The sequence below is a fragment of the Watersipora subatra genome, chromosome 3 (genome assembly GCF_963576615.1).
Source record: "Watersipora subatra chromosome 3, tzWatSuba1.1, whole genome shotgun sequence".
NCBI classification, from domain to species: domain Eukaryota; kingdom Metazoa; phylum Bryozoa; class Gymnolaemata; order Cheilostomatida; family Watersiporidae; genus Watersipora; species Watersipora subatra.
This window is the reverse complement of record NC_088710.1, coordinates 12,975,823-12,996,232: the sequence shown is the minus strand read 5'-3', so window position 1 is coordinate 12,996,232 and position 20,410 is coordinate 12,975,823. Positions and strand designations below refer to the sequence as shown.

The window sequence follows — 20,410 nt, the reverse complement described above, 5'->3', positions numbered from 1 at the left end:
TAGAAAAACATTTAGAAAAATAGTTTTACCACCATTCTTGTAACATCAGATATCATCACTTGATATGTCTTTGAGATCTTAAAATGTTTTTGCTATCAGTCTAATGAATGATCCTTTATGTAGTTTTCAAAAACACAGACTAAAAATGAATGAATTGCAATTCATGAAAAAGAAATGGCAATTTTAGTCATCATACAAAAACATAATGAAACAAACCTCGGCTATCAGAGTAGTATCTCTCTGACGAATGACTTCTACTTCCATGGCCATACCTCCCTGAAGTTGGGCTGTACATATATCTTGCGTGTCTATCTTGATATCTCTCATCATGCCGACCTCCGTGTGGATCTCTGCGCTGGTCATAAATCGCAGCCTCTTCTGCAAGTTAAATAAAGCAATAAAAAACATTCCAACGTGATGACTGTATAACAGGTAACTTGTGGAGTTTATTGCGTCCAAACCTAAAGCATAGATTTGGTGGCAACTAAAGCAATAGATTTGTTTTGAACCAGCATCATTAACCAAGGCGAGACAATTACTTACTTCTCCATCCTACTGACAGACTTACTAATACCATCGCCGCTACATTTAACTTACTGCTGAAATACATTAGAGTGATTCAGAAAGTACTTTTCTTAAAGCCAAACTTATCATCACATTGCATTTTTTCAAATTATGCTTTTAGTGGCAAACGATGAAACGCATTTCTTTTTAGAAGTGTTATTGATGCCAAACTAAGCTATAAAAAAAACTATGGCAAGTGTAAAGCTGATATTTTGTGCTAAAAATAGAAACTGTCAAACTTCTCTACTACCAGAGAAGTTCATCTGATTTATCAGATGGTATTGAAGTTAGTAACCATGGAGATGAAGGATAGACGCGTGAAGATAGCAGTTGCTGTATACTCAATGCGATGTTTATATGTGGAGAGAGTAAAGAAAGAGCAATCTAACTACATGTAAGTTTTTATAACTCAAAACAATTTAAATCTAGAATTCTAAAAAGGATTTAGATTATTAAAAATGTTGAGATTTCCTTCAAAACAAACTCTCCGCCAAATACCTATATATCTGGTATATCTGTATATCTGGTTGCGCAGCAGAATACCAAAATGAGGATAAGAAGGAATGAGTGAAATGGGAGGCATGACTGGAAGCGACAGCCCTACATGACAAAAGCAAGTAAACTTCCTGACTTTACAAAATTTGGCATGAGAGCATACAGCACTGATCCACTTCTTAAGAGTTTAAATATACAATGTTTTATCATCTTTCACATAGGGAAGTGACAGCAATTGTCTTTGTCAACCCGGAAACTGAACAACATCCTACAAAATGCTGAGATTCTGATTAGAGAAAAAAGTGGGTGACGCAAAAAGATAGATTAGCAGTAACTACTCATGTCTGTGGGCTCGATGTTAAAATACACAGTTATAATGAAAAGAAATGAAGTTAACATGAGTAAGAAAAAATAAGTAGCATGGAGAGAGAGTGGAGATTGTTGGTTGGTGACTAAAGTAATGATATGATGTGCATACACAATGCTATAGCTAGCTAATATTTCATTGCGCTACAGTAAATACTAACGTACAACATGTATAGCCAATTCATTTATGTACCTAAAAAATCATTTTTTTGGTAACAAAATGATTTTGAATTTCCAATGTTTATATACTGCATGCGCATAGGAAAGCTCTTAAATTTTAAAAATGGGCAGACATGCTTTGACATACAAGTACCCCAACAAATGGAAAAACCAAGATATGAGCAGAATTTCAAGCGAGTTACTGTCTTGAGGTATGAGAAACCTTTGAGATATGAGCATACGAGTCAGTTCTCGATAGCCAAGTATGTGAAAGGCCGCTTTGAAGAACAGCATCGATTGGTCTACCTGGTCACATCAGTTTGGAAAAAGTTTTAATAATGTCTGCTAAAAGTTATAGTGAAAGCGAAGAAGAAAAAGCGACAAACTGGAAACAGATAAAAAAACTAAGGCGATGACAAAATTAATGTCAATCTCAGTAAAAGGTTGAAAGTGTATGTTTAGTGAGCTAACTTCATTTATGTTAAATTCAAAATTCATGTTATGCTACGAAGCGTCACAAGAAGTCTAGTGTACCGAATGCATTGCTGTCAAGTCTCTCTCACGTCGCCGTTAGCCGCTACATCTGTCTCGAAGGTAAGAACTTCATATAGCACAGAAGATAGTAATGTAATACTTTATTGCAGATCATAATCACTATATAGGTAATTGTTTCGCGAGTTTCCGAGCGTAGGTACTGAATTACAACAATTAAAAACACATTTCTCCATCGAATATTCTGTTTTTAGACGGTTTTTCAGATAATGGCAACAAGTTAAATTGTATTTAGTTACTTTATATAGGAAATATTGCATTGATATACAAGCACATTGACTTACGAGCTTAATCCGAAAATGTATTGAGCTCATATGTTGAGGTATGACTGTATTGAAATATTTTCAAACAAACAATCTAAATTTCTGTGAGTAGCTGAAACAGGTGCTATTTATAATCTGATCTCAGAGTTTTAATGGCAGAAAGTAATGAGTGTTCACACTATGTCTCAGTGGTATGTACCATTACCTCTTTGACTCGTAGGCCCAGGAGGCACTTGTGGAAGTTGTCGCCGGTGACTCATAGATGGGGGAGGATCTCTTAGGTCTTCTCTTGATGAACTATATGAATAACCACATTTCACAAAATTCCCAAACTTTTTAACACTTTTATCTTGCATAGTTTGTTTCAGCATCTGAACAACTGTATAATAGCCACGTGATGCCTGCTATTACCAACCAACTGGTTACATGAGTAGTGCATAGCCAACAGGTAATGACAACTCTAAGATGGCTAGTGGGTTTAAAGCCATATCGTTTCAACATTATAAAATTTTAGCCAAAAAAAATAAAAATCAGCCATCATGGTGTATGGTGTCAATTGTTATGAAGGCCATTTAGCCCTGAAAACAAAGGCTAATAATCAGTGTTCTTGCATGTAAGAAGAAATCAATCAATGATACTACAGCGGGACAAAAATAGGCGAAGATTACTTTAACCCAACAAACTATACCTTACTTAAAATACATATTCCTACTTCAGTCTTTTTCAGCACCATTACTGCAAGGAGAAATAGGTCAAGGAACAAAGAAGTGTTTCCAATAAAAACAAAGTGACTCGAAACTTGAAGGAGATGAGATAGGAGGACTACATATACTACATAAAGTTGAAACATACACTAATTCCAAATGACATGGCGACCCTATTCAGCCAGGGCAATTTTAATGCAAATATGCATCGGATTGAAACGAACCTATGTAAAATACATTATTTGATATTTGGTCTCAAATAAAAGAAATTTTTTCCTGGTTCAGGTAAAGAATAAACTTTTTTCAGTTATTAACATTTGTCTAGTAAAACTTACTGCATATTGTAAGGCCCTTGTCTGCCATCCCTTCGCTGCCCCTACAAGATGGCAACAGCAAATGACACAAATGTTCTGTGTAAAGCTAAAACTGAGTCTATTCACTGCTACCTACTACACAGTATGTATTGTAGAGTAATCACTACACTGTGTATTGTAGAGTAATAACTACACTGTGTATTGTAGAGTAATAACTACACTGTGTATTGTAGAGTAATAACTACACTGTGTATTGTAGAGTAATAACTACACTGTGTATTGTAGAGTAATAACTACACTGTGTATTGTAGAGTAATAACTACACTGTGTATTGTAGAGTAATCACTACACTGTGTGTATTGTAGAGTAATCACTACACTGTGTATTGTAGAGCAATAACTACACTGTGTATTGTAGAGTAATAACTACACTGTGTATTGTAGAGTAATAACTACACTGTGTATTGTAGAATAATAACTACACAGTGTGTATTGTAGAGTAATCACTACACTGTGTGTATTGTAGAGTAATCACTACACTGTGTGTATTGTAAAGTATTAACTACACAGCTCATGTGGTTTGTCTGGACCAGCTGTGTTCCTAGCCATGATATTCAGATACTGACCACCTAGAGCATTATTAAGCTAAACATAAGGAAAGGGGTGCGCAAGTGCCAATCTTATTTCTGTGATTTATTATATAGCGTCTTGAAACATTATTATGCCAAATTATATTATATAATTTGGCACTTAATACAGGTGCCACCCACCTGATAAGGTTTGGGACTACTGCTGCCGGCGCTGCTATACCGCTCTTCATCCATTCGCTGTCTTGCCTCCACTACAAAGGAGAAAATTATTTTACAGTGTCTAGCATTCCCTTGATGACTTTTGCTGGTAATGCTTTACGTGTGCAATATATATGCATTTACGAAATGATTACTATCAAAAATTGTGTGACAGGAGAATTTAACAAATTTTGTATAGTAAGTACGTTTCATGTTTAGATTTATGCTAAAACCAACTATAAACCTGCCTCCATCGGTCTGACCTTGTACAATGTGATATGGGCTGTCGACATGCTGACAACAACACATTTTAGCTGGCGATAATGCAGCACTTCATGTAGACATACATGTATATACTGTATAATGGAAAATATATGCTGGGAAATATTATATATGGAAAATTAAAAATTGGACTGTTTTATATATTTAGCGCTGCTACAAATGATATATTTTATATGTGCTCTTTTTATAATGTTCAAATAAAAATGATAAAAACAAAACAAAAACTAATTTAATATTGCACATTGCTGATTGCGTTTTTTCGATGGCAATATAAGCTTGTTCATAGACCGCAGCAAATTATATGCTGAAATTCCTTACTAATGAGTATTAAAAACATTTGATAAAACGACAATGTATACAAAATTGAAGTCTAAGTGATAAGTTCTTTTCATGGCCGTTATTTACTATCTTCAACTAAGTTCTTCAGAGAACAGAGACAATAACATATCATATGGCAACTATCATGTGTTACTCTGAGAATTAAAGGGAGACAATAACATATCATATGGCAACTATCATGTGTTACTCTGAGAATTAAAGGTTTTAATTAGTCCGCTATATAACTCTATTGACAAAGCTTCATCTTCACCATCAACCTATATTGCTTATAATGTATAAGTCTGTTGACTGGTTATAACTTGTTTCATGAGAAAATTACTCTTAATTAAAGTGGAGTTGTCTGCTCTTTAAACAATTTTGCAAAATGCGGGAATTTTGCGACTGTCTCACCTCCAATAACAAGAATTCCTAATATTTACTATTCACTAATGACTGCCAATGTATATTTTTAGATGATACAATAATTAAAGCTATAAACAAGCTGGTGAGTTTTTGCTACAGTTTCAGCGCTGAACAATCGCCCTGAGCATAAAGAGAAAACACTCATTTAAATATATTTAAAGCGAGTTGATCGGGAGGCGGATAGACCAATATGCATTATTAACCAATCATGCAGTTGTAAAACTGCTTCACCATGCCTGTGCTCAAAACGAAGAAATATGCCGAAATTTCTTGATTTTAATGAAGTTCTGGTATTGCATAAGAGTGAAATTTAGCAACATACGTGTGTGTACCTTTGTTTAACTTGAGTGTTTCAACAAACTACGCTCAGATGTTAAATTTTACAAAAAATATGTTTTTTCGTAAAGTTAGATAAAATAAAAGCCAGTTGCTCTCCCAGCATTTAGACAAAACTTTCAATATCAGTTATTATTTAGTTATGGGGCGATTGGTTAGGCTTTTCATAGATTAACCAATCAGTGAGGTAAATGCCTAGCAATTATCTTTAAATTTTGCTTAAGGTGGAGCGAGTTGAGATTACTTCAATGACATAGCCTCAAAAACTCGCTAGTTTGTTTATGCCATTAAAAAAGCAAGACGTTCTACATTTTGATTGGCGGAGCTAAAATTTTGAGGCTAAGTAGGTTAAAAGGCAACCCAACACCATATCATAACAGTGCCTTATAACTTCCTTGAAGATTTCGAACCAAGACTTCTTGTCAAATTGTGCTGTGAAAAGATCGACTTTATACATTCTCAGTATGTTTCTGTTCTTCTCAATTTTATAAGAGTATTCCATGTTGATAAACTCTTAAAAATATAATTTCTCTAATATAGGTCTGAGACTGACGAGCGTGTCCATCAAGAGTAGGTGTCCATGTCGATCATAGCAGAGAGGTTACAGCACACACTCTTTTTAACACAAGCAGAGATTGTCTGATACTAACAGTAATGCACTACATCTAAAACAACGAAAAATGAGCATGCAATAAATTTAAATTTCTGCTAGTTATAGCTAATTATAGCAGATAACTCTCTATAGCTAGTTATAGTAGAGGATTCTCTATAGTTAGTTATAGCAGATGATTCTCTATAGCTAATTATAGCAGATGATTATATAGTGAGTTTTCCGAGAAGACACCAGAGTTTGCTCTATGAGAAAAATCTCTATAGCTGGTTTTAGGATGATCAGACACTTAGTTTAGCCTATTAAAATGACCTCTCGATGACCTTTCAATGCTGTTTAGTGAACCCTATGACTCTAATCTGTATAATTAAAAATTTAATGAAACTTTCTTGCTTGATAGAAAGTTCACAATACAAAGGATATATTGATTTGACAATGCAATACAATTATAGACATGTGTCTACCTGACATAACTTACTGAAACTAGATGAAATTTATTTAATAATAGTCTGGGTCTGAGAGTGCTTTAATAAAGGAGACTGACATTACAGTATCAATTCATCTAATTACAGTGGACGAGTCTAAACTTGATTTAGCATTCCAAAGAGATTTAAATTTTTTAAAACTATTTAAAATGACATTATATTAACTTAAAATATAGTGCACTTGATTAAAACCAATAGTACAATAATGATAGGAAGGCTTTTTAACTTCTAATATGTACTAATATATTTAATTTAGTTACATTTACATACACAGATATACACATATAGAAAGAAAACATAAATATTCTAATGAACCTTGTTCTTTTTATTGGCATGTGATGTGAGCAGTTGAAGAAGAAACTGGGAATTTGAACTGAAACTGAAATTTGGGAAACTGAATCAGTCCTATGACTAAAGAAACATACATACTACATGTGCGTTTATCATTCTGTATTATTATATCAGATCAACCTAAAAAGCTGAACAAAACAGACATTTGAAGTTAGTTCACCAATTTACATTGACATTGAAGTAAAAGCTTATGACAGTGAGAAAGTTGCTGACAATAAACAAGTTATAACAGCAGCTCCACTGCAACGCTGACTATATTGATCCCAACTAGATAAAGGTCATATAGTCTCCTATTCTGTGAAGCAATGCAATGCCTCTAAAGGTATACATGCAAAATGATTGTTGCCAGCAGGTGGTCAACGTTGCACCTGACCGTTGATATTGTCAGATAAATTGATATATTCATGTAAGCTCAGGCGTTGAATTTAGAAGAGGTATCCAACTTAATGATAAGATAATGATTAAGAATTCACAGATAGAAAAAAGAGATAAGGCGTACTGGTGGGTGGCTAAGAAAGATAACAGTAGAATAGAAAAGGTGAGATTGATAAAATCTTATGTTTTTATGTTCACTATCAGCTAATGGTATACAAGTTTTTATACTTCACACTTTAATGGGCGGACCTCTCCATAGAGTTATACCTTGATTTGTGATCAACTTCTACATATAAACCTTTTGACAAACCTAAGTCTAAAATATTTCAAAACAATGCAGTTTTATAAGTAGAAATAATTAATAAAAATTTAAAATAAGGCGTAAAACCAATAAAATAAATAAATGATATTAATTTAAACTCTATCTAGTACTAGCTAGAGTACGTTATGTTGTGTATTTCTATTACTCAATCTAATACAGATTTACCTTCAAGTGTCTCTAAAGTGAAGTAACAAAAAATCTCCTTTTTACTAATTATTATTTGATCAATTGTGTTTTATATATAATTTTGATGCATACATTTAGTGTTTTACTTAGCTTTATACAATGTATTTGTTTTGATACTTTATATAAGTACTTATGTATTTATCATTTTTTGGGTTCTGAAACCAATTACAACGCAGTCCTATAGGAATATTGGCTGCAACAAGTGATAACTTTGAAATCCGAAGCTAATATTGAAACGGATTCACTTTGTATGTCAAGGTATGCCAGTATAAACTTTATCAGTTTCATAACAATACAACCATATGGCACAATACTACAATAGCATGGATGCTCCTAATTTAATTTCAAAATTTATTTATACCTGCAGGTAACTAAATTTCTGTTACTGTACCTCATTGAGTCTCTTGAGAGTTTTGAATATTTTGTTTAAACATGCCATCAATAATTATGACAATCATTGCAACATTCAACAGTTGACATTTTAAGTAGTTTTCAGTGTACGGCAGGCATCCAAAATGTTGCAGTTTTGTAAAGTAATACAGATGTATGCAGTTTTCCTCTGAGTAGTGTGGTTCTTCCTTATCGGAATAGTGGTAAACAATGTTTTATAATTTTCCTTTTAGTTTTAAAATCATGGTTTTTAGAAATACTAGTGTGAGTGATAATTGTGGTAAAAAAGGACAAAGGCAAATTTTTTCTATTAGAGCAATGACTAGTATAAAACCATGAGCAAGCATCTTTGGATCAGTTCTTCAAAGACTAGTTACTGGGTTACCTGAGAATAAAAATAAGAGTGTCACGAAAAAAAAACAACCAAAAACTAGTAAAAGTGTAGAGGATAATTGTTTAAATTAAAAGTAAAATGTAACAAATATAAAAAACTACATATATAAATAAGATATATTAATTTAAGACTTACATAGTCCAAGTGGAACAGCTGAAGGTTTTAAGTCTCAATGCTGATGGTTTAAAAACATTTTATACATGTAATATCAGGTTTTTACTGTTGTGTGGTGTACCTGCTTGGTACAAAATTTTATCATCTACATGTAAAGACAGATTTGAGCAGAGTTAACATAGTGCATTAAAAATCATTTACCCTGACAAGTGCCATGGGGACAGATTAGCTTGGCTTTCACTACCACTGTTGAACGAATTTATTTTTGATGTTTTTTAAAATCATTTTGAACATATTAGTAGTAATCCTGACCATCCGCTGAAGCAGAGAAATGTTTTCAACAATCTCAGGTCTTCAGGCACATGCTCTGTTTACCACCCTGAGATAAGACACAGTCAGAAGAGATCAAAGATTTCTTTTCAGTTGTTTTATGGAATTTTTTAACAATGGCAACATCTATACATGTAAATAAGTAATTGCCAATAATCATTTCAATGCTGTCAACTATATAAATATTATATTATATGTGTGAATAAGAAAATAAAAACAAATTTTACCTTTAATTCCATATATCTATTAGTACCTTTACTTACACACCATCCGTCTCCTAAGGAACTAAGGCTTTACCTGTCTCTATCATAAAGGTAAACAGACAATGTGAAATCTCTTTTTTATTGATCATTATTCTATTTATTTAGTTTTCTAGATGTTGTTACACATTCTTTAACATCAACTTACGGAGCGCGTTTGTTTTATATATCTTATCGCTAAGTTTTTGAACTGTCCAATGAACTAAACGGAATAGCTTACAATGTTTTCCTATAATTTGCTCCAGCATAAGACAGCTTCGACATAGTAATAAGATATCCCACTGATTCGCTCTGAATACTGAGGGTTGAGTGTACAAATAAGATAAATGTTAATATACATTATCATTGGTCTACATGTGCACTCAGAGCGGCATAAATTGACACTTCAACAAATCTAATGGAGCAGTATATGGGACCACGTATCTGTGTGCCCCTCAATAAGTTTGTGTGGTTTGTAGCTATTATAACAACTAAGGAAAGTTACCAAAAACCTAGTGAAGAAACAAAAACAGTAAACAAATAAAAGGGGAGTAAAACTTGACATTGAGAAACGATAGAGAACAACTTTTCAGTTCAGTATGAGGTTACCTATAGATGCTATGATCACATTTCAACTAACAACAGCCATATGACCAGATGAATACTAAAGCATTGACAATCTACCCACCATCACCTGTGCTGTAGTAGTGATGCATCATATACGAGTGATAAACCGTCTGAACAGCATCGATGGACTCATCTACATGTAGGTGCTATTGCTACGAACCAACCTAGCAGGCGTTATTGATTCCGTACGCGGAGCTAAGCGCTGTCGAGAGCTGAGTGCCCTGGTATTTTATTGTTCTCTTCCTCCAGTAATCAATTTATAGGCAGGGAAGCTCTAAGTAATTGTGTAATAGATATGACAGCTTCGAGGCTTAAATTTCTATCGCCTCCTAAAGTTAGATTTTGATTAGATGGTAAAGTCTTACATCTTATGGTTAAAGCTTCATGCAGATTTGCTATTGAAACGCCCTTTGGTCCTTTCGCCCTTTGCTATTCACGTATTGCCCTAACGTTAACTCAAGACATACCCGGGTTAACTTTTGAGATCTACAGTTGCCGAAATTCTGACAATTTATTTAAATTATCCAAAGATAGATAAGTAACCGATCAGACATCTATATTAATGTTTTGTTTAAAGTCAAATGTAAATATTGTCATAAAAGTCTAGAAGCCATGTAGCTCCTACTAAAAAGATGATAACTTTCAAAAGCACGCAACGCTCAAACGCCTACTAGAAACACCAGAATATACTGTGACCAGATTTGACTGAATGGATTTTACGTGAAACATATGAAACATATTCAAACTGAAGGACCTATTGGGTTACTTAAAATTCAGTGCACTTCTTTACTTTGTGTTGCGGGTTATACAAATTCTATTTAAGGTTTAATAAAAAAGCTACAACAAAGTAAAGCTCAGGTAGACAACCACCCATCTACAATCTTGGGGCATAGATGCAATAAACTGTTAAACGTTAAACTGAAGATGAGTCTAGATATTCTTTGTACCGTACTGTATGTTATATGCAGTGTATGCACGTAGCTGTGCGCACTAAAGGTGTGGCGTATAGTCCTATTGTATAAAACAACATATAAAAATATCTAGTGGCGCAACCACGTAATATGTTTTTATATTACCACATTGATAAATATATATGAATTTATCATCACCAGTCAATGCCGTTCAAAGCAAATTAAACCATGAGACAAAAAATAAAATTGAAATAAAACAAAGAACAGTAAAATAAAATTATACGTATCGGAACTCTTATTAACATAAACTATTATTAGTAGAGTTTGAAAACTTGAAATATCAAAGCAAAACATACTTCCAGCTATACGTATGACAAGGTTAGTGCCCTAAAACTTACACACTGTAAGAGACGCAGCAGCTGTGAATTCAAGCCTGCTCGGGAGCAACAACCTTTCTACTAGCTGATAATTACCATTTGTATTAGATAGACACTTTCAGCGCTAGCAAAGTGACTGCTTCACACAATAGTTTGTATTCCATTGATCTCACGCTATTTCATCCTAGTTAATTAATTAATTCTCTTGTGATGCATGGTTAAGTGCACCGAGTCATGTGTCAGAGTGTGTGAAGACAACTCCTAATATCATAAGTTTTAGTATTAGTAGCTTCAGTACTCGGCAATAATAGCTACTTTTAACTCTCTCGTAGCAAACCGCTTTCCATACTCCAGTACCATAAGCTAACAAATAAAATGTCTGATATACAATGGTGAACATAGTTATATGACCATCAAGCAATATTTTTAAAATTCTTTGTTTTTATAGCATAAACTCACTTTCTTCATTATTTCAGACTATATTATTTCTACTATTATATTTCTTTATTATACATACTATACATATTTAAAAACAGGTTTTGTAGACACTTTGTCTGCCACCAGAAGTATTCTAAAAATACAATGTATTTATTGTGTACCTATCTTATCCTATGATTTACAATAAGGGCTGGCCGACTAAATATTAAGGCACTACTAATACTCCAAAGGCCAATAAATTATTTTGATATAGTTACATCCACTTCTATATATAGAAATCTCAGTAGTTGTCTGTTGTCTGCCCAGTTATAGCCATATATATCAACGAAAAATCAACTTCATATTGGATTATAACTCCTGATATTCAAATCGCGAGTCTACTGACAAGCGTGCGTAACCACAAAGCTAAACCGTTCTTATCATTCCCACTGGGTTTACTATACACTGTATATCCTTTTTGTGATTGCATATGCTAAATGTGCAATTTTTATTATTAATTAATATTACCTTTGGCGTCTATTATTTTTGTGAAACTTTTAAAAGCTAAGTTTTTACCATTACCTAATTTTTTAATTTGTAGTTTTCAAATGTGCCATTTCAATTTTAAATGTGTCGTCACACTCCTATTTCCGGTTTTCTCAAGGTTCGATCGCTAAATCTGTAAAGGCTAAACAATTTTACATGGAAAATTGTACAATTGGACAATATCTCGAGTAGGAATTGCTTCTACATTCTTTCTTCATTTGGTCCCACAAAAACAGTGCGATATCTCATTTTTATGTTTGTACCAGCATCGAGAGGTGCCAGTATTGTTGTATCCAAAGTTTTGCTGGATAGCTTTTGCTGCAGCACTAACTCTTTTATACACACACTATCATGCACTCGTTGTTATTATTAATTCCACATATTCATGATTTTTATGTTGTTTTTTTTAGTTTGTAATAATTGTGTCACTACCAAATCATTTTTCATTGTAATTGTAGCAAAACAGATTTCATGTAGCCATTACTTGCTAATTACATTACAGTTGTTTTATTTTTTCTTTAAATTTATTTGAACTGCACAAAAAATGTTCTCTTGATATAAAGTTTGAAAGTTAAAATAGTAACTGTTGTTATGTGTAAAAAATAAAAATAAATGTTCTGTGTAAAAACCTTTTTATTAAATGGGCATATATATAAATAGGAGTGTCTGTCTGTCCATTAATAGCAATAAGGTTTTAATAATGGGAAAGATGCTTCACAGAGGATTCGATCTAAGAACCTTCAGTTCTGGAGGTTGCAAGTTTATCCTTTAGACCACACTTTCAACTGGGCTTACAGAGCAATAATGGTGAACATATTCATTACATTGGTTACAAAACGCATGCGGACGCTGCATCACACGGGACGATTACCAGCTGGCCTAATGGCTCATGGCCTCACTAGATAAATGCCCAGCAAGGTATACTAAAAGGTGGCCAATGAAACCAAACCGTTTACTCTTATATCAGCTATATACGGTACTTCAGCTGTATTTTATGTAATTATTAATTACATGTTCTGTGCCTTGCTAGTAAGTTTGGTTTACTCTGACATTAAAATGACCTAAGGTTGTATTAGTATCTTATAGTATCTTATATACTAGCTCATATTATATATTATCTAATATGAGCTAGCATGTAATTACTCTATAGGTTATATACAATTCCAGACTAAAAAGGAATTGTTTAGTCTGGAATTGTGTATGTAAAATATAATATCTACTATGAGATAGTATATAATATATTTTAAATTAGACATTAGTAAGCTAATGGTACATATAACCAGATATTACTACTATCACTATTGAATTGCTTCAGTAAATACACTCTTAGTATTAGCTGTAATCTATATTAATAGATCCCAAGTTGTCATTGTATGTCTGTCTGTTAGTCCGGTTAAATATTATCACATTTTCCCTTCTTATCACCCGATTTCATTCAAACTTCCCATGCATCTGCTCCATGTCTTACGCCAGGTAAATTAAATATTTGGTCTCAAAACGCCATCCAGTTCCTGAGAAACAGCCTCTTCAACACCTAAACCCTGTGTTAAAGCTGCTTTAAAAAGCCTAGCAGCGCCACCCGGCGTTGCCCGAGTAATAAAAAAGTCTTTGGTCAGAAAATTGATTTGTATTTAACATATAATAACATTTGCTATTCTAACTATCAAACTACATATCATGAGAAGAGTGTTTTGTGTAATTGAAATGATTTAATAGAAAATACAAACAAATGTAAAGGTTTTCAAACTTTGTCAAACTGTAACTTTCAAAGAGCGCGCCAGCCTCTTTAAAGCCTGTGCTCCATACCTTCCACCAGGTCACTAAAATAACTGTTTTCAGTATTCTGTCTGGTCCCCAAAAACCAGCCTATTTAACAACCTCCTACCTGCTGACTATCTGATTGACGATGAAACAAACCGCTAAGAACCAACAATAACTAGCAATAACTCAATAAAACTAATAATATTGTATATATACTACATCGTGTACTGGGTATGAAGTCTAAACCCAGTTCTAAGCAACCTTACGCAAATATCAATAGGAATTTCATGTGGCAGATATATTTTACATGTAGCACAAAGTCTTTGTACAATAGCGTAGGTTTGAACTCACAGCTAGAATTGAGATACAAAGGACAAGGCGAAACAAAGCTTCTTTCCTGCACAACACAAAAGCAAAGAGAAAAGCGTACTTGAACACCCGGAGTGAACTTCTTATGTATACTACACTAGGGAGATGAAAACCCTAGGGTGTGAGAAAGAGGCTGAAGAGCTTCCAAATGCAGCGAACAGAAGGGATGTGATCCAAGGTGTGATTCAAGGCTGAATCCAAGGAGACTTGCACAACATCACTATTATGATAGGAGTAACACTGTAAGGAGACAAAACCTTGGGATGATTCTCCGATTACTTTAACGACTCAGTGAGCATACCAGAAAATCTAAATGGCTCAAAATCAGAAAGAGCAAAGGTCAGCTGTCTCGTACTTGTAATACCCACCTGACAAGAATGAGCGAAGTAAAAAAGCCCTGATAGAGAAAGTTTACCGTCTGAAGAATGAAAGTACAATGAGCAGAAGTTTACAGGCTGCATAAAATGACACCCCATGTTTGGGATACTCAGAATGGAGGAATCAATCATCGTGCCAATATTTAAAAAAGGATCGAAGAAATGTAAGTCTGTTTCACTCTATTTTCTAGAAGCAACTTTTGATGGCAGTGCAAAAGTTGACACCCAAACTAGCAAATCGGCAGATTCTGTTTACTGTGGCTCGAGTCCAAACAAAGAGCAATACAACTACTGAGCTAGTAACTCGAAAAACCGATGACATTCAAGCTATAGTAAACAGGTTCATCGATGTTGCCTCAAAATCAATATTAAGAAAATAGACAGCATTTATCGGTCGCCACTGTTTCTAATTGTCTCCGAAACAAGTACAATCCTTTGAGAGTCACTGAAACAATGTAGGACCATTTAATATCTCCGAAGTATTGTAACTAACAATGTTATAAAAACCTATGAAAACCCTATGAAAATAGGCTATGCTAGTGCAGAAGTACTGGACCTAAGACTTAGTCTTCTGGATAACTGCCATGTTTCAACTAAATAAAATGTCAGACGAACTTGGCTACAGTACTGGCTGCATAACTGTATCATGCTGAAACGTAGACTGTTTACAGCAGGGATTTCCAACCAGGGTAAAATTCTCTTCGGAATTTTGAATATACAGGAGGGAACAGAGCGGTGTTCGATTTGTTAATTTTTCAATTTATGTCTTGCAATGCGAGTTTGGGTTTCTTACTTCAACATTTTGGTTTCATATATAACACTAGTTGCTAATAATGAGCTACTAGTAAACCCAGATATATGTGAACATATCTATCTGAATTTTGATTGGATAATAAGTTAACCTACTCATAAATCAATTCACCGCCTTATTGAAGATCATGTACATGCATTGTTGTGTGTTGTGTGTTGTATGTGTGTTGTATAAAAATTAATCATATGTTGTTATATGTTTAAATATGTACAATAAAATGGGATTATAATTTGTATTGAAAGTTTTAGTCATGTGAGCTAAAGGTGCGAGTGAATCAAATTTCTGAAAAGGCCTAAAAGGGAATTGAGTGGAAAAAGTTGGGAGCCCCTAGTCTACAGCATACAAACTGAAAATACTGATTAAGATCACTAATGCTGAAATATTCAAAATATGATATAGTCAAGTTAATCTTCTCCAAATGGCTTTGCGGTTGCTCAGACATGTTGATAAGATGCATCATGACTGCCTACCAAATAATTGTTGTACTCGCAGTTGAAAGAAGGAAAGTGCACTCAAGGAGGATCATAGATATAGTAGGGTTTACTATATCTATGGGGAAGATACTACGTTGAGATTTACAAACAAACAAGAGGTTTGCAGAAAAAAATATCGACTATAGTGAATGGTAAATGGCCAACAGTAGATATGATGGAAGATAATAAGTTAGACCAAAATAAAGAGTTGTGTACCCTTGTTACCTGAACTGCCCAAGACCAATCCAAACATCAGATCTCAGGCAAGCTACAAGATTAGTGAATTTATAAAAAGGGCAATTCTTATGTATGACAGGAGTTGTCTATACAATTAATATTAAAGCCATTCATAACATAAGGACAACTGTAAACCCTCTTGAATTGATTTAAATCGGTAACGTTTCTTGTAGAGCCTGACAGTGAAATTTGTGCTTGGGTGTTGCTAAGTAGGCCTATTTAAAGAATGACGTATAAATTTATCTTGTTATTTATTCAAGTTTGTGCTGGGTAACTTCTTTTTTCGTTTTAGTATTGCATCAATAGAAATGTTTCAAATGCCATCCGTTGCTGGTAGAGTGATTTTACCAAGATAGCACAAAAGAATAAGAAAACTTGTGGCACAAGTTAATATGAGCAGCTTAAACCCATTTAAATTTATATTATATATATTATATGGCCTGCACTGTTCATCGTACACTGAGCTTTCTGTTGCTGCCTATAAACACATATATAGAGCCTATATACATGCATATACAGAATCTATACTAAATTTATATATACTGTATATATACTAAATGTATATACATTGTATATATCCTAAATGTATATTTAATGCATATATTCTAAATGTATATTTAATGCATATATCCTAAATGTATATATATTGTATATATCCTAAATGTATATATATATTGTATATATCCTAAATGTATATATATTGTATATAGCCTAAATGTATATATATTGTATATATCCTAAATGTATATATATATTGTATATATCCTAAATGTATATATATATATATATATATATATATATATATATATATATATATATATATATATATATATATATATATATATATATATATATATATATATATATATATTGTATATATTCTAAATGCATATTAAATGCATATATCCAAAATGTATATATATATTGTATATATCATGAATGTATATATATATATATATTGTATATATCTTAAATGTATATATGTTGTATATATCTTAAATGTATATATATATATATTGTATATATATATATTGTATATATCTTAAATGTATATACACTAATGCATATATACTAAATATATATACATTGTATTTTATACTAAACGCATATATATATATATATATATATATTACATATACTAAATAGTCATATATTTTATCCCATTTCATTATCTCTTATTTAAATTCTCTTTCAGCTTACAATATAATATATACTTTCAGCTTATAATACCATCTGAAGTTATTATTAACAACAAAGTGATGAAAGGTACCCATTCAATCTTTATAAAGTACTTAAATAACTTTGTTATGTATCTGCATTTTACAGCAGCATATGAATCAGTGTGGAGGCAACTCCTAATAATACAGACTGCAACTAACAAGATATGATATAACAGTTCTAAATAATATTCAAATCATACTCAATAGAAACTTGTGTTAAAATTCAGTGTATGATTGATATAGTGGTCATCAAACAAGGACACATTTGAATGACTTCGCTGTAAGGTAAACATTACATAAAATTTAATTTTGTATGGTGGTAATTAAACATATATGTATAATCATGTTGCAGGCGTAGTGTACAGAAGTCTAGGCAATAAATATGACTTCAATAAACCACAAAACTGGTGGGAAGCTCCATAGAAGACCAATGAAAATGACCGTGCTAAGCTTCTCTGGGACATTTACAACTAGACTGACAAGCATGTCTTGGCAAACCAGCCAGATTTTGGAATGGTGGACAAGAAGTGCAGAAGGGCTATTATAATAAATATAGCAGTACACAATGACTACAACATAGTCAACAAAGAAAAGGAGAAAGTGGAAAAAATATTTTTCACGCGGAGAGGAGATTGAAAAGTACTGGCATGTACGAACAAGTGTGATTCCTTTAGTAATTGTAGTATTGAGTGCAACAACACCTGCACATGAAATGTGGCTTGCCCAAATACTGGCAACAATCAACACAAGTGAGTTGTAGAGAAAAGCACACTATTAAAACAGCTAAGATCTTGAAGTGAGTGCACAACTCCCAGGTCTCTGATAATAGGCCTGAGCTTGAGTAAACATTAACACCCACTTATCTGGAGTGAGAAAACAATATTATATATAAATACCGTTCTTTTCGGACTATTAGTCGCTACTTTTTTCTGATAATTTGAGCCATGCGGTTTATATAAGGGTGCGGCTATTCTGTGGCTTTTTCTTTCATCACTAGGGTGAATTAACCAGATTCTCCGGTTAGTGCACCTCTAGCGGTGAAAGAAAATACGAAACAATGCCTAACGGTACTGTTCCGTTAGGCACTAGGTTAAAAAGCATCGGTTAATACAAAACAGTGCCGTTAGGCACTGTTCCATTTTAAACAGCAAAGTTGCTGCCGTGTTAAAAAGCACCGTCCTGAGTTCTGTGGCCTATACAAAGGTGCAATCTATGTATTGTTTTATTATCGTTTTTTTTGGAAAATAAAGCAGATACGGCTTATATAGGGGTGCGGTTTATAGTCCGTAAAGTACGGTATATTGTTTTTCAATACTTCAGGAGGTTACCCTTTCATTGCTACAATGCGATGCACCTAGGCTGTAAACCGTCTCATCCTGCCTTTATACTACACGCCCATTACATACCACCTCTGTTCTAACAAGCCGGCTATCCCCTGCATATGCACACCCATGAGACACATAGATGTCAATCATTGACCAACTACATAGCAACATCACCGTTTGATAAGGACACACCGGACCTTAACCCTGGATGCCCTTAAAATGTGAACTGCTAAACTTAAGTTGACATTGACTAGCGAGTGGGTGGCAAATGTCCGGAAACGCACGAAACAATACAGTTGCCTGAATCAATAACTAGCAAATGAAGTGATGCTAGAACTGGGCCAATAGTCAATAGTCACCACCCACGCTTTTGTTGGTTTTTCCAATACAAGACTCGGTGAGATCTAATGTACATCTGCTAGGCTGTATTTATAATGGGCTTAACAATACTCGTGATGTCATTAATCTCACGGCGAGCTTCTAGTTTGACAATGATGTGAAGGGGTATGTATATAAAATGATCAACCATGCATGTTAATCACGTAGGAAATAAATCATACAGATACAATTACGAATGGAACTGTGGTAAACAAAGGAAACAATGATAAAATACAGAACCAATCGTTGAGAATAAATGAAAATGTAAAGAAAAGGTTACAGCAGATATTACTACTATCACTATTGCATTGCTTCAATAAGTACACTTTTAGTATTAGCTGTATTCTATATTAATAGATCCCAAGTTGTCATTGTATGTCTGTCTGTTAGCCCGGGTAAATATCATCACGTTTTCCCTTTTGATAGCCCAATTTCATTCAAACTTCCTATGCATCTGCTCCGTGTCTTACGCCAGGTCAATTAAATATTTGGTCTCAAAGCGCAATCTGTATACAACATTTACCATTTTAACTTATAAACTTCATATCATGAGAAAATTGTTTTTGTACAGTTCAAATGAATTAAGGAAAAAAACAAACAATGAGTACATAGAAGTGTGTGTATAAAAAAGTCACTGTTGCAGCAGAAGTTCGTTGTATTCAAAGTTTTAATGAACAATACCGATACCTCTTGATACTGGTACAAACGTAAAAATGAGATATCAGGCTTTCTTTGTCTGATACTTAGTCTGATCAATCGGAAAGAACCAACCCTTTAAACACCCTCTTGCTGACTATCTGATTGAGAGTGAAAGAAATCGAGAGCGTCATCAGGCTTACCGCTAGTCCTTACTAAGGAGACATCATCAGGCTTACCGCTAGTCCTTACTAAAGAGACATCCTCAGGCTTACCGCTAGTCCTTACTAAGGAGACATCATCAGGCTTACCTCTAGTCCTTACTAAGGAGACATCATCAGGCTTACCTCTAGTCCTTACTAAGGAGACATCATCAGGCTTACCTCTAGTCCTTACTAAGGAGACATCATCAGGCTTACCGCTAGTCCTTACTAAGGAGACATCATCAGGCTTACCTCTAGTCCTTACTAAGGAGACATCATCAGGCTTACCGCTAGTCCTTACTAAGGAGACATCATCAGGCTTACCTCTAGTCCTTACTAAGGAGACATCATCAGGCTTACCGCTAGTTCTTACTAAAGAGACA

General features: G+C 33.7%; 1 protein-coding gene across 1 annotated transcript in view; it reads right to left on the bottom strand.

Annotated features, from left to right (window-relative positions):
- Nucleotides 1–20,410, bottom strand: part of LOC137390360 (regulating synaptic membrane exocytosis protein 2-like) — a gene marked incomplete at its 3' end in the record, with an annotated part of 69,227 nt that overhangs the window by 9,928 nt on the left and 38,889 nt on the right. Inside the window, exons 20-24 of the mRNA XM_068076693.1 lie at nt 4,187–4,257; nt 3,439–3,479; nt 2,605–2,696; nt 1,063–1,164; nt 217–378 (exon numbers count right to left, since the gene is read on the bottom strand). Of these exons, the coding sequence (XP_067932794.1) occupies nt 217–378; nt 1,063–1,164; nt 2,605–2,696; nt 3,439–3,479; nt 4,187–4,257 (468 nt within the window). The remainder of the gene's footprint in view (nt 1–216; nt 379–1,062; nt 1,165–2,604; nt 2,697–3,438; nt 3,480–4,186; nt 4,258–20,410) is intronic.